The sequence below is a fragment of the Bactrocera dorsalis genome, chromosome 3 (assembly GCF_023373825.1).
Source record: "Bactrocera dorsalis isolate Fly_Bdor chromosome 3, ASM2337382v1, whole genome shotgun sequence".
NCBI classification, from domain to species: Eukaryota; Metazoa; Arthropoda; class Insecta; order Diptera; family Tephritidae; genus Bactrocera; species Bactrocera dorsalis.
Genome location: NC_064305.1, coordinates 89,051,580 through 89,067,201, shown reverse-complemented (window position 1 = coordinate 89,067,201; position 15,622 = coordinate 89,051,580). Strand labels below are relative to the sequence as shown.

General features: G+C 37.8%; 1 protein-coding gene across 10 annotated transcripts in view; it reads right to left on the bottom strand.

Annotated features, from left to right (window-relative positions):
- Nucleotides 1-12,648, bottom strand: part of LOC105222839 (protein NDRG3) — a 57,115-nt gene extending 44,467 nt beyond the window's left edge. For 5 of the 10 annotated variants that reach the window (XM_049451769.1, XM_049451768.1, XM_049451770.1 and 2 more), the window contains exon 1: nt 10,653-11,433. Coding sequence is in view for 1 of the 10 variants with exons in the window: in XM_049451767.1 (XP_049307724.1) it covers nt 12,448-12,641 (194 nt within the window). In the remaining 9 variants the exon portion in view is untranslated. Of the gene's footprint in view, nt 1-10,648; nt 11,435-12,447 lie in introns of those variants that run through there. The other 5 variants (XM_049451762.1, XM_049451764.1, XM_049451766.1 and 2 more) reach the window with 3 other exon arrangements.
- Nucleotides 12,649-15,622: the final 2,974 nt, after the last annotated feature.

The following is a 15,622-nucleotide window of genomic DNA, read 5'->3' as shown; positions in this document are numbered from 1 at the left end:
GGCGTGGAGATCTTAAATACCACCTGACCTTCCCAAGCGATCTAAAACAAGCAACACTGACACATTTTGAGACAAAGAGCAACCTGAGTAGATTCAAGAGCTGCGATTTCATTCAAAAAAAATAACGGTCTGGTCTGGTTTGTGGACCGGTGAAATGATTTCTTAAAAAATGATGCCGGTGAGAACGTAACTGTCAACGGCGACCGTTATCGCGCCAAGATAACTGACTATTTGATGACTGAAATCGAAGCTCAAGATCTCAGCAGCATTTGGTTTCAACAAAACGGAGGCACTTCTCACATATCACATCAAACAATGGATTAATTGAGAGTATACTACGTTCAGCAGATAATTTCACATTTTGGGTCGGTCGATTGGTCACCAAGATCGTGTGATATCCACCGTTATATTATTTCCTGTAGGGATATGTAAAGGCTAAAGTCTATACGGGCGATCTCGCTTCAATTTAGGCCTCGGAGCAAAACATCACGCGTCTCATTCCCCAGTTACCAGTCGAAGTGCCCGAACGAGTCATCGAATGTTGGACTCAACGGATGTGCCGTCTGAGATTCAAGAGTTTTACTTAATTCCTTATATTTTATAGGCTTTGAACACAAACTTTAACTTTGTTAAGTTAGTCCCACACTGCATAAAAATAAATATAAATTCTCTGTATTATGCCACAAGAGTCTTAAATTGCTTCGTGCCAAATTGGCGCTGGAAAAGCAAAATTGTTGAAAAAGCTCTAGTGGCCTTTGGTAGTTTGAAGTGCCATGCCAAATCAATTGGCGAACTCCTATAGAAATTTACACAACCATACGCACTCCGAGCCGGCACAGTCGCACAGGTGAAATACTATATTCTCTGTTAATTAGCACCTAGATTACAGTAAAATAAAACAAATACAACAATTGTTTTGCGCAGGCTGCAACTTCGTGTAATATTCGGAAACGGACAGCACAAAACCGGAAAAGCGAGCATAGCAACAACTAAAAACCCAAGCAATGTTAAACTTCAACCCACTAGAAACCCACTCAACACACCGTCGAATCTCGCGCCTGAACAAACATACCACCACCACACACCACGTAAATCATGCGCCAACACACTAAAATGGAGCAGATAGTCATGCATTATGCACAAGAGCCATTATTTTGAAAAGCGCAAAACTAAAAATCAATAGGAACTACAACATTTTATTCGTGTAACGGTAGTTCGCCAGCGCAAAACTATATACTATATAAACAATATAATGGCGTGCAGCAGCGCTTATCCAGCTCTGCCATACAATTGGGTTAGTGCAGGTCAGCGGCGCAGCGTCCTACTTTTGGGCGCTTGACTGTTTGGGTTTTTATGATCCTTTTAATGCGCGCTGTAGCTCACAATAAAATGCACACTTTTATTTTTTGCTCCACACACTTGTGAATTGTTACACTTTCTTGTTTGACTTGGGAAATAATTTCATTTCTGAAGCACTTGAAACTTTGCAGCACTCATGTTGGTGCTTTCGTCTTTGTGTGCTGCGTGTGCTGGGCAGAACGGTTTCACGCAATAAAAATTATGCAAACTAAATATTTTTATTGCATTTCTGAGGCGTTGAAAAGTTCAAATAGGCTTCTATTCATAGCCACACTCAGCTCTGAAGCGTATGCGCCTGTAAGTAGGCTTTTAAACGTACTCGAAGGAATAACTGGATAGTTATGTATATATGGTACCAAATTTTAATCAAGGCACTCAATAAACTAATTTTTGTAATACCAGGGCACCAATCTTGAAGACTAGTGCTAAATGATATTGTAGATACCGAATATCGACTTTTTACCGATGCGCATTTTAAAATTGTTACAATATAAAAATTTCTGTCCCTGATAAAAACACTTATTTTCTCACTTTAGATGACTCTGTTAGAAGTTGGCTTGCCAACGCGGCATCCTTTTTCCGAGGGGTCACCGGAAATGGCATCGCTATGACCGTTTAAAATATTTTTTCTCAAAAATTTCAGAATTTCTTTGTTAATTGCATGTGTTTGTAACAATAAATAATTCTAATCAAATATTTCATTTTTTATATGGAAAAAACTGTTGAAAAATGTTTTTTTTTTTACGCGAGGAAACCCATGTAACCCTTTAAATATTTCTGGTACTGATACCTAACGATAACACATAACGAAGAAAATATTTAATAAGCGCAAATACTAAGCTAAGAAATCAATATTATTTCTGTTTCATTTAATCTAATAAGACTTTTATGGAAAAAGCCACCTCCATGGAAAGTTTATTACCATAAAAATACATAAAATTCAATAAATCCCTCGTAAAAATCGTTAATGTATGTGTGCTTTGGCATTTATATTTGGAATTGTTACCGCGTGTGCCGACTTCGCCCCACACATACACCCTCCTACAGCAAATGCTCTATTGTAGCACAAGTCACATGCAAACTGCACGCACACCCACAGGGACCGCCGCTTGAGCGGAGTGCAAATGTGTAACCATGGGTAACACTCTCGTACGAGTCCATAACAAATGCTCAGCTCACCCACATAACCAACAAATGACAAATGTATTCAAAAATTAGAAAATCAAGCCCCACAAGAGGCGCCAAGCAGTCAAGGTAATATTCCGCAGGAAGCATACGAAGCCACAAATGCCTACAACGTCACGCCAACGTATGTACGCCTACCAATAACTTCAACCGCTGACACATGTGACTTCGGTTTACGTAATAGTCAGAGCGTTCAGTTGGCGCAGGACGTACTCTACTCCCACATGTAGGTATGTGTGTGTGGCGAGCAAATATTCGGCGACGCCAGCGAAATACGCGAAGCATTAAATGCCAAAATTTTAGTTATGAGGTCGCGCTTCACCTGCCACTTCATCTACGTAATTTGGATAATTTGCACTCATAGAAGGAACCATTAACCCCCTTCGCAGCTACTACATTGGTTTGAGGAAACGACCTTGCTGACGAATTCCACACAAATATGTAATATAAGGAATTATGTACGAGGAATGAGCGGCCGAATGCAAAAACTATTCGTGGTTCGGCACGAAAAACTGGCAGGAGACGCGTCGGAAAACGAGACAGAGGTGCGGCCCTTTGTTGCCTGGCTAGTATGTAGACGCGTCGGTGGAGGCAAACGAACGAAGAAAATGAAAACAGTAACTAACCAGCAACAACAACTCACCACACCACACCAACACAGTGGCAATTGTATAAATAATGGAGTTCGAAGCTGCGAACTTTGAGCCGCCAGCCCTTGTGAACTGGTTGCCAAATGGGTAAATTGTATTTGAGAGTTGGCGGAAATTTCTGGCGGGCGAAGAAAAAGTGGAAGGCGTGCTTTAGGTAACGTGTGACATTTTGAATCGATGCCAGGTTACTAAAAAACACAAACAGCCCAACACAGTGCTGAAAGTTGGCGGTAAGAGTTAATCGAAACAGTTGGAACTTCGTGCATGTGAAAGTGAGAGTAGGTCAATGTTGTCGCCTGGAAAATCACTGTTTCCTGTTCTTGCACATATCGCACGAGTATTTTGCAAAGTGGCAGCAAATAAATATATGTACATGTACTCGTATACTGAAGCCAACACATAAATACTATTAAGGAGCAACAGTGTGGAAAATGCCAAAATGTGATTTGGAGCTTTGTCCCTAAAGCTAATTAGCAGCCAAGAATCCGTGAAAATTACAGCTAGTGACAATTCCAAAAGGGTTGAATGCATGGAAAGGGAATTGTTTTAATCATAATGGCAAATGCATCAACTTTTTTAAAGTATTCTTACAACGAACTATAGAAGTTGAGTGTAATGGCCGTCGGAAACTGAAATTGTAGACTACCACTCGGGAAGTTTTGGGATCGGCTTCCGAGACATACTTTCGAATTGAGAAAACAATTTATTAAATTGTAAGAATTTAATGAACTTTTTCACTAAAAAAGCTTTTTATTTATAAAAGTCATAAGGTTTTTTGAGAGTATGTAAGCTTGTAAAATCCTTCATACCTTGGAAAGCAAGAAGAAGAAGAAGTTTCTTTAATTAGGTATTTTGATAGATATATTTATAGTAGTTAGAGGACGGAGCCATGTGTAAAAGTTCATGCAAGTGAGGAAAGTTCTGTGAGCGCCATTCGTTTGGGTGCGCGCAGGAACGATTTTTTTACATATGGCTCAAGCAACTCATGACTTTCGGCCTTAGGCCCAGTATCCGTTGCAGACTAAACCAGGGCGAGGTCGAAATGCGTGAGTACTAAAAGCTGACAAGCTGGCCGAAAGTGGTAATGAAAGCATAACACCTGGAGATGGTGAACCCGAGTACTCAATCGATGGCGATGGAGCGGTCGTTCCTTTGCCCGACCATGAAGAAGTTCGAATAGCAATTACCTGTCTGAAAAACAACAAAGCGAGGGGGGCGATGGATTGTCGAGTGAGCTATTCAAATACGACAGCGAAGAACTGATAAGAAGCCATCATTAGCTATTTTGTAGAATCTGGTCAGACGAAGGCATGCCCGGCAATTGGAATTTAAGTGATATTTTTCCAATCCACAAAAAAGAAGACCTCACAATCGTCGCCAACCACCGAGGGTAAGACTCCTCAACATCGCATAGAAGATTTTATCGAGTGTACTGCGTGAAAGATAAAGCCCACCGTCAACAAACTTATTGGTTCTTTTCAGTGTGACTTTAGGCCTTTAGGAAAATCAACCTCGCCGAGTCGTTCGATAACAAACGAGGTTTCAGACAACCTAGCGACTCCCAGTTGTTTACAGCTGTTGGCGTACGCCGATGATATTGACATCATAAGCCTCAACAACCGCGTCTTCAGCTCACATTCTACAGACTGGATAAGGAAGCGAAGCGTACGGTTCTGGTTGTGAACGCGGACGACGGAATATCTCTTGTCATCAACATCACATTCGGTCTACGATGTTTCTTCTTGGTGTTAGAGGTGTCACAGAAAATTAACAACCCTCTTGAGATGAGAATTACAAGTAACAACTATTATGGAGTTTTTAGCAGACTTTAAGACCCTCAATTTTCCGAAGAATCATAAATGGGTGCAGATTCTAATCCACCCTTTATATTCCTACAAAGACTCAAACTCACTTTTGAAAAGTATTTACCGCAATGATAGATTTATCCGGTCGCACCATGGCAAACAAGCTGTGAAAGAATCAAACTGCACGCTTTCTCTGTCTCTGTGTGCGCGTGTGATCCTCGTACAGTGAGACGAAAAGAACGAGCTTTAGTGTGTCTTATCAAACCAATGCAGATGCGTCAGTGTTACTACCATTGCAAAGAGATTTCAATTGAGCTTTGCATGCGGCAGTGGCGATTGCGAATGAAAAAGTGTGAAATTATACCCGAAGCATGCTGCAAGCATAAGATAATGTGCAAAAAAGCACAAAATAATATCCACCAATCACCAAAGCAAAAAACTTGTCTTCTGAACCAACAGACAGACAAAGCACACACGCACAATTATACTAAGCGCACACTTATTGGGAGCAGAAAGCTTCAAGAATGTTTACTTGTGTGTCTGTGTGCGTGTGTAGAACAAGGAGAAGTTCCTGCGAACGGAGATATGCAATGAGTATTAGATATGCCCAACAACACTATACCGAATTGTATGTATGTATTTATTCAGTGCAGTGTTTTTGCAACATGCTACATAACTGACCATGTGGAGCATTCCGCACGTCTGGCGTTGCTGCGCTGCCGGAAATTGGACGTGGCGATTCTTGTGTAGCCAGGATTATGTGGGTAAACGTCTATCACAGCGCGGTGCAAGGTTACCACGCAGTATTGAGTGAGTACGCTTGACGGGATTCATGCAGCAAACGCGTGTGGATGCCACTTGATACAAATACACTCACATGTACTTATTGCTTGCTCTCTTGCTCGAATGCACTTGAGTCCTATGAACATTGTTTAAGCGAAAATATTGCGCTTGTCATTCATATTGAATGCTTCAGGTTGCAATAATGGGACGGAAGGGTTTCATATCCTGTTTTACAGAGCAGCACTGCAGCAAGATGATTTCTTTCATTGCGTCAATTTATATTTCTTTAAGCTACTAAGCGGATATTGTGTAGTATGTGTGTTTCTATGAACCACATGAATGATAAATGGACCAAGCGTTTTAGGTTTTGAGGCTTGCTTAGCTATGGAAAAAATATTTAAAACATACCGCTATTGAGGATGTAGATTTTCAGCATAAAATAGCTTTATAGCATCTGAAAAAATTTGGCTCGGACTGGGTCATTTAAACTGTGCGAAACACGAAAAAAAAACGTTCTTCGTCCAAGTCTTTAAGAATTGTATCTCAAAGATCTGTGTACAATTTCATAAAGATCGATTGAGTAGTTCTCGAAAAATCTCGCCAACCGACTTCAGAAACATGGTTTCGAGAAAAACGCGTTTAAAGACGACGCACTTAGCCTAGCTAGCCTCGAGCGCACAAGTTCTCAAAGCTGTATCTCCGAAACTATTACTCGGATCAATTTGAAAATTTAGGGCAATATTCTATATATGTTGTAGAATTTGTTAAGATAATAAAGAATTCCGATTTTTTGAAACCCGTAAGCCCATGTAACCCCTTAAAGACGGTTTCTTGACATTTCGTGTTGGAATCTCAACTACGGAGTTAAAGACCTTACACATATTAAACGCACCATTAGTGAAAACGAGACGTGGGTTTATGAATATGAATCAAAATCATCAGAAAGTCGGTAAAAAATTAGCCGAAATCGAGGGGTCAGAAGCCTATTTTGAAGATGATAATAAAGATTTGTATCAAAATACATGAAAAAGTAAGTTAGTTCTGGATTTAAGTGTCAAGATATGGGAACACCATATATGTATTAGTTTTGTAAAATTTTAAGATTCCTAAAATTTAAAAGAACTTAATCAGTTTTGAGAAACCTCATAACAAAAATAATATCGGATCTTCAGAAGACAAAATATTTAATCCGCGATATATGAAGCTAAGAAAAATTTAAATTGAAGCCAACATTGAATTCTAAACTGTGATTTTTTTAGTTTTAGTTATTAATTTTGCCTATTACAGTTGAAATAGGAAAAACTGCGACCACTCCTCCACATAATTTATGTCCACATAACCATAAAACGACGGCAATAAGTCATAATTAAAAATTTTTCAAACAAATGCGTTACAACAACACTTGGTGGGTAGAAGCAGCTGCAAATAAACCGCAAAAATTAATTTTCTCATAAACTAAATTTCGATTTACAAAGGTCACAGAGGCGACAGGTGAAAAAACGGGCACAGAACTTTGCCAAGAAACGCCTTCAGACGACTCGCCAGCTACCAATGAACTGCTCAGTTCACTGGATGAAAACTAAGGAAAAAGTCTATAAGGCGGAAAATCAGTGCACATACATATGTCTATATTTCGTTTATGTATTTATGTACATATATACTTGTATGTACATATGTATGTATATAGGCACATAATTAAATATAAAAGTTTTACTGCTAAGTTCGTGGCTAAAATCACAAGCAAGTTTCTAGTTTTATGTGCATTTACTTCATATCAAACCAAAAACCCAAAAATACATAGTCAGGGCCAATCACAGAGAGCAATATATCGAATTAGAGCGTAAGAAAGGACAAGTAATTACGGAGCCCAAACAGCTCGCCGAATTGTTGATAATACTGTTGATTACTACATTTTATGCCAGCAAGTCTACTTACTATACCATACTATACCATATAATTTTTCCGCTGGACAAAGTAACTAACCCACAAACTCCAACCGCAATTTCAACACCAACACCAGCGCTATCAGAAAGCAGAATTTTCAAAGCGCGACGCCAGTGGGAACAGTCAGCGCATTACGTCATTACAGCGCTTTGGAAACGAGTACAAAGCGATTGTCAGACGAGTTCAATCGGCACAACGGCGTTGTGTAGGGGTTGTGTATTGTTGTTGTTGTTTTGTGTAACAACGTGTTTAGCCCTTGGCGAGCACCTGCTCTAAGCTTTTCTCATTGTTGTATTTTTTTTTGTAGTTTTATTTTTCTTGCTCTTCCAGCGCTATGAGCGTCATGCGAGCGACTGGCACGCGAAAAACAAACGCGGCCGCCTGACTGGAGACACCGCCAACCGCCAAGCGCTGGGTAGCAGGCACCAGGCACCAGTCTGTAAAAGCCATATCGCCCCGGCGATGGTTTGAGTAGTGGCTAGAGGTCGAAAAAAGAACTCGATTTATGTCATTTGTGTATATAAGCGATTAAACGGTTACATAGCTTATATCAAATTTTATTTACTAGCAAATTTTTGAGACAAGTTTCATATGTAGTGTTTCTAAAAATGGTCGAAAGCTTGTTTATAGTCATGCAGTCATAACTATTTGCGTAACACTGTAATTTTAATTGTTTACATAACAACAATTTGATTAATTTTTTGCACCTAAACTCTAATTAGTTTGTGAATGAGAATTTTGAGTGTTTTTCTATACCTTTATTTGTGTGATATATGTATGTATATGTATACTTGCAGCTATAATTAAAGTTGTTAGTGCTTCCAATCAGTGGAACATACAGGAACATATATATACAGGCATACATACATACATATTTAGTTGCATATATAACTTACAACGTTGTATTAAATATGTTTCTGACAATAATTATGTATATTATATTATCATAAAAGTGTTTGGAATTCTTATTTTTTATGAATTCAGAGATTAGCTAACATTTTTTACTCGGAAAAGAAAATAAGTTATAACTGAGAGATATAAAGTAATGATCTAGATGTTATAAGGTCTTGAAAATCAAAAAAAAATCGCTTTTGTTGTAAAAACAAAGAGATGAAAAGTGATGCTTAAGTGGTTATAACCTCTTGCAATTCAAAGAAAATGATTTTTTTATACATCATATTTAACAATTAAACAAGAAATAATGTGATTTTACAGGAATTAATGCTATTTAATGCGACTATAAGTTTTGAAAAAATTTGGATTCCCTTGATTCCTTTGGCAATCTCCAGAAAGACCTTCGATAAAGGGTGTTTAGTAGTGAGAAATGTTTTTCTGCTTGAAATTATTTTATTTTCCAAAATAAAAAAATATTATTACTATTGATGAATAGCAGTAATGATCGAAGTACTAGCCAAAATTTTGATTTCTGACAAAACGGCGGCTTCCCAAAAAAATGTGTTTCTTAAATAGATCGACATAGTGGATTTGGAGATTTTCCTCACCGACTCTGAAATCAGCGTTTTGGGAAACAAGTATTGACAAAGCTAAGAAGATCGTGTGAAAAATTCAAGTCAATCGAAGTCAGCGTTTTGAGAAAAAGGTGTTGACAGATCTAAGAAGATCGTATGAAAAGTTGAAGGCAATTGGCTAAGCCGTTTCGGAAACATTTTCCTCATAGACTCTGAAAACAGCTTAAAAAAACTAAAAAAAAGTTTAAAAGTTTACACTAAGTCAAAAAATTCTTACGCTAATATCTTCGAAACTCTAAATTCTAAAAACTAATGGAAGTTTAGCTGACTCTAATATTTTTTTTAAATCATCAACTCGAGAAAATATCAATCAAACTTTTATATTTAAGTAAATAAATTTATTCGAGAATAAGCTAGAGCCTTTTTCTATCGAAATCTTAAATATTCAAGACACAAAAAACAAATCAAGTTCACAAAGATACCACGCGGAGAGAGAAAATGAAACGTATAGAGGGATTTTCATAATAAATGAGAACCGCAATGGAATCCTATTTAGAAAATTAGATTCAAAGAGATATGTAAAAGGATAAAGAATATGAACAACAAAAACAATGCGGTGTAGTGTGCAAAATGAGGTAATTTTATGCGGTCAGGTAAGATTGTGGCTTTGAGTGGCATACAAATAAGCAGAAACGACTTAGATAAACAAATTAGTTAAGACGAAAATGCATACACTGGTAAGGTTGGAAAACTACAGATGTATTTATGTATGTGTGTAAAAACGGTTCAAAGTTGAAGGTAAATGCGATGATGACGGTTAAGATGTATTACTGCATACTAAATTAATAGTTGTGGCAGCAAAAGAAGTAGAGAATCGACAGCGAAACTAAAAGCGACAAGCTATCTGAGATGAAAACGCCTGTCGGGCCAACATGGATGTGTGCAGATGAATGATACGAATATACATAGAATACTACCTACATACTACATAGGGCAACTAAGGGCTGAGTAATGCAAATCGTGGCGTTGAATGAATAAAAAGTTGATTTATATGTATGTAAATGTGTTAGGCGATGTGCAACAAAGTGATGATAATGTAAGGTGATGGTATGTTATGTGTTGATAATGCCACAGAAGCAAAGAGAGAAACGCTAATATAAAAATTATACGCACACACACACATACATACATTTGTACTTAAATATAATACAAATACTGCGTATGTATGTATGTATGTTTTTTTTTTATTCAAGGAGAGGCACAAACGGTGCAGCCACAGCCACGCAGGCGGAGCAAGCGTAACTGCACAACAACAACAACGACTGTCATTTCAGCAGTTACGTGTGTCCTTTGCGGTGCAGAGCATGCGGGCAAAGAGGAGGCTGCAACCAAGTTGCACCAAAGTAACTAAGTGACTCGCTCGTGCATAGCGCCTCCACGTACACAATAGAACTCACCTGTACTGTTGTTTTTTGTTATTGGTTTATCAGTTGCTATTTCGCCTTTGCTGCAGTTGCAACTCCCTACTGACGGCAGTCGAGTGCGTACGTGAGTGTGTGCGCGCGACGCGTGACCTGAATGTAAATGCACTTCCGCTGCAAAAGTCGCCGCTTAGCTCTTAAATTTCTCGCACACTGGTTACCTTTTTTATGTTCAGCGGCTGTTCGGGAGCCTCTTTACGTATATTTTTTACTACTTCACTGCTGCTACGAGTCAACAACAAGAACAAACACCGTTTTAACTTTTGTTGTTGTTAATTAGCAAATTTTGTGTTATTTTTCAATATTTTTGTTAAAACAAATTTTCGTAATGTGTTTTTTTTCTCTCTCTCTTTTTAACACTGTCGTCTTTCACCTCAGCTGACGCTCTTAAGTTCTCTTTATTCTGCTGTTTCGTCACGGAAAATCAATAATTTGCTTGTTCACCTTCTCGCTAATGATTTTTCTTCAGCGATTTTTTTTCCTCACTTGATTTCGTTTGCTTTTATTCTTTGTATGGTTATTAAGAGCGTATAATACCGCCTTGGCTGTGAGCACGAATTCGTTGTTTCCGTTTTATATTCGAAGATTTCTATAATTGATTCACTTAAAACGCTATTTTATTCAATTGGGAAATGTGTTCTCTGACTCAGTACAACAAATTGGCCACTTAGCTGTGCTTTAACCCCTCTACAACTCGACGGAAACAAGACACAACCGTTCGCTGCGACGTCAAAATTGCCATTGGAGCATTCTCTGGTTCGGTCAGCGCGAGCAGAATATTGGAGCTGTCAACGCGAATGACTGGAGAAGAGGAGTGGATGGTAAATATGCGACTACGGTGACGGTGACGGCGATGAAAGTGTCAAATAAGAATTCTTAACAAAAATATTGGGGCGCGACATCTAGCAGAGAGTAGTGAAGTTAATAAAATAATAAAAGGTATTTTAAGGGCGCATTTTCTGAGAGCGTAAAAACGACAATTTGTTTTATGCTACCACGGAAGCGAATATTGTACAAACGGAAATACTCTATTTCATAAGATTTTACTGGCATCGTTGGAATATCGGAAGCATCAGTGAAAATCATTTTGAAAGGTTATTTGGGCCTAAGAAAAGTGAAGGCACGATTAGTTTCAAAATCTCTCATTTTTTCGAAAAAACAGTGTCGTGTTAACGTCTGTGAAACAATGCTTTCCGACTACTAAGATGTCACGAAACGTATTATTACTGGCTATGAGTCTTGTAACTATTCTTACGACCCGGAAACTAACGATCAGTCAATCAAATATCGTGGCAAAGATGAACCTAAGCCGAAAAACCATTACAAAGCAGCTCAAAATAAAGGTTAAGTTGATAGTTTTCTTCGATTATCGAGGTATGTTGCACTTCGAATTCTTTTCGAAAATTTGCATTCCAACAAAAGGAGAAACCCTGACATTCTGAAGCTTCTTTTGTTAATTTATTTAAATAAGTATTTCCATGGTACACACTCCAGAAGCTCAAACACATGTGTATACCATTGCAGGTAGTCTAACTCCAAAGCTCTTAAATTTAAACTTAAGGATTCTAAGGTCTAAAACTATAAACTTCCAAAAGCTTAACTTACAAACTAATATCTACCGAAAGGCTACCTAAATTACACTAAATAAAGTTTTCGAATGCCACTGTTAGTGTGAAAACCTCCAAAAGCTTTTATTTACAAACTTAATGGCCTTCAAGAAAACGTTGCTAAACATGTTGCTAAGGATGTTGCTAAGCATGTTGCTACTTACCATTTTGTTGTGCACCCATTTAATATGGCACCAATGCCACTGCCGCTTCCGTTATTATTGTTGTTGCCCTCCGGCTGGCTATTGGCTGACGCCATACAACCATCCCAAGCATATCCAGGTTCCGGCTCATAAGCGGGGTTTGCTATTCCTTCGAGACGACAAACCGCAGTAATTCTTTTCTTTTGCCCACTCATTTTTGTGGCTTGATGTATTTTCATGAATTCTATCGTCACGTAATGTCTTAAATCAAAATTTTAACAAAGTTTTCTCACAATACTTGAAACACTTCGAAGTTGAAATTAAGAGTGTTTGGCGTTAATTAAGAATGTGTAGTGCCAACTAACTCAAACTGTTCCTTGACTGAATGATTTATAAATTTATTCAAAATGTATCGTTTTTGGTCATGTTCTCTTACGCGTACAATTTCAATATAACCCCCTCTGAATATTTATATATGAATGGTTATATACCCACAAAAGAAGTCAAATAGTGAAGTTTCTTAAGTTAGATATTTATGGGAAAATATTTCTAGATACATATTTGTTCCTGAAAGGTATATGTTTCATCCAGTTTCTGAAGAAGCAGTATCTATTTGTGAATTTGAAGGAATCAATTTTTTGTTGTGCATATACCTATAGTATGTAAATCGATTGTAAATATATTTGAAAATAGCCTCCGAATTTTGAAGTTGATGCTGAAAATAGTTTCGGAGTATATCTCCGTATTTGTAAGAAATGTGTAACTCATTGCAGTCAATTTCGAAGTCTTTAAGTATGTTTTGACACAAAACACCATCTTCTGGGTCGGTGCTCAAATTTTCTTCGAAAGAGCTGTTCTTAGATACATATGTTTGTCAGGTAGTGATCAAAGAAATAAAATTCTTGATAATATTACCGATTTATAAACTTTTCTGAAGAGCACTTTTTTTTACAAAAATCTGTTTTTTTTCTTTGTTTTTTCCATGTTGAAAAAAATTAAATTTGTGTATAGAAGGCATACTCATAGTGATAAGAATCGAACCCACATAGATCGAAATGCATTCAATGACACCTAAGTTCTGATTTCTACTTGATGAAATGCTGTAGCTTAAAACTTAGGTTAGGTTAGATGGCTGATCAATGATCGCAGGGCACGTGGACTGGTATATGTAGTCTTTTATGAAGCTATAGAAAATAAGAACTCCTGTGTTCGAACTTACAGGCTTAATATCAACACCTGCCAATTCAGTGGGATGTCTGAAGGTATGCGTTCCCAAATGTTTAGGTCTTGATCTTCCAAACGCGGGACAGCCAAGAAGGAAGTGTTGAGTTGTTCCTAACTCATCTTCTTCGAAACAGCTTTGCCCAAGCTCAGCTATTCAGTAGTAGAACACAAGAGGATACGAGAGCACCGGCTCACTCTCATTCTACCGATTCTTGGGTGTATTTTCTTACTGGCTTATCAGCTTAGCAACTACCTGCCATATCAGTCTTATCATAAAGACCCTTGCTGCTATTAATAGCGAGGTTAGGCACTCTTCGACCAACCCTGAACGCACTGTAAATGAGTACAAGGCTAGTACGCCGATCTGCAATCTTAGTGTATGGTCCCTTCTCTAAAGGAGGTCGTACTCCGGAGCAGCAATCTACTGCTACCTTGATGCTGCAATCTAAGCCTGGAAGACACTGAAATAGTCAAGAAGTCTGAAACTATAGTTGATAGAGAGCTCCCGACAGTAAACTTCTCCACAACTTTCCCCCCCAAGCTTTAACCCATCCGTAAATAAGTTCCCTTTCTCTCTCCCCCAACTGCTTCTTCCCACCCATAGCTCCCTCGTCGGTATATGGTCAGAGAAGGAGCCGCCAGAGTTCGATTTGGCGACTCCATGATCTAGATGATGCGATATGCAGTCAAAGTGTGTGAGGATATCCGAGTGTTCAGATACGCGTTCTTTTAAAAATCCAGATTCGTAATGAAACTTAATACGATATATAAATTTATTAAAATTGTTTTCCTGGCACCATGAATGAATATTAGTTTTCAATTCAAAATATGGAAATAGACGAATTTTGCACTATTTTTATATGTAAATAATAAATCGCAATTTCTTTACAATTTTATAGTTTCACAATTTTCACAATGTTCCAAACACTTTTGAACCAAAAACACCAAAAAAATTTTTAATCTAAAGAACAAAATTCATTACATTCACTGTTTCGTTTGCACAATAATATTTGTAAACAATATTTTAATTAAATTATTATTTAATTTTTTTTTTGAAATCGTTATTTGGTTATATTTTCAATACACTTTTTGCTTAGTATTTCATCTGATTGTAGATCGGTTGGTGTTCACCGCGATACCGTTCGTCACTTAGCAATGCGAATTCTAAACTGTTTCAGCGAAATATTTCGATCACTTCGCACTAATTGGGCAGATCGCACCCCGAAACACACACAGCTTCCGAATTTGAATGTGATTAGTGAGGCGCGTAATTGTTCAAGGGTGAAATCGCACAAACAGATAAACTAAAACATTTAAAACATATATTTTATATTGTTTGTATTTAAAGCAAAATAAACTAAACCAACATCGATGCCTGTGTTCTCCGAGGTGTGGTCAATGAGTTATTCGATTTTTTTGAAATCAAAGCGCGCTTTGCAGCTTACCTCGCATCTAGTACTAAGTACGTAGTCGTGTGTAAGTGAGCGCATACTTGTTAGATATGCATAAATTTAACTAAAAACTTTATTTATGGGGCGTTTTCAGAGTGCTCCGCTAACGATTTAGTTTTTAGTTGTCGTTTTAAGGCAATTAACTGATAGCTGGCCAGGGAATATTGGTCAATAAAATAAACTGCACCAAAAATTTTTTGTTGACAGTCAAACGAATTACAAGTTCGTGCTTTAGAACCGTTTTTAGGCAACACGCGCCTGTGTTTTTTCGACATATTTAAATATATAGAGTCTTTCAAAAGTCGAGATATAGTTACAGCATAAGTTGTTATGTGTGTTTGGTTCAGTCGGACAACATGACCTAATCAGTGTAGCCGCTATCTTTTAATTCGCTGAATTATGTCGATGTTGTCGTATATCTCATACTGCTCATCGTCCCATCAAATACGATATTGGCCGTGGCCAATGCGTAGAAGACCATAAATCTTTCGCAGGACTTTTCTCTCGAAAACTCGCAACGT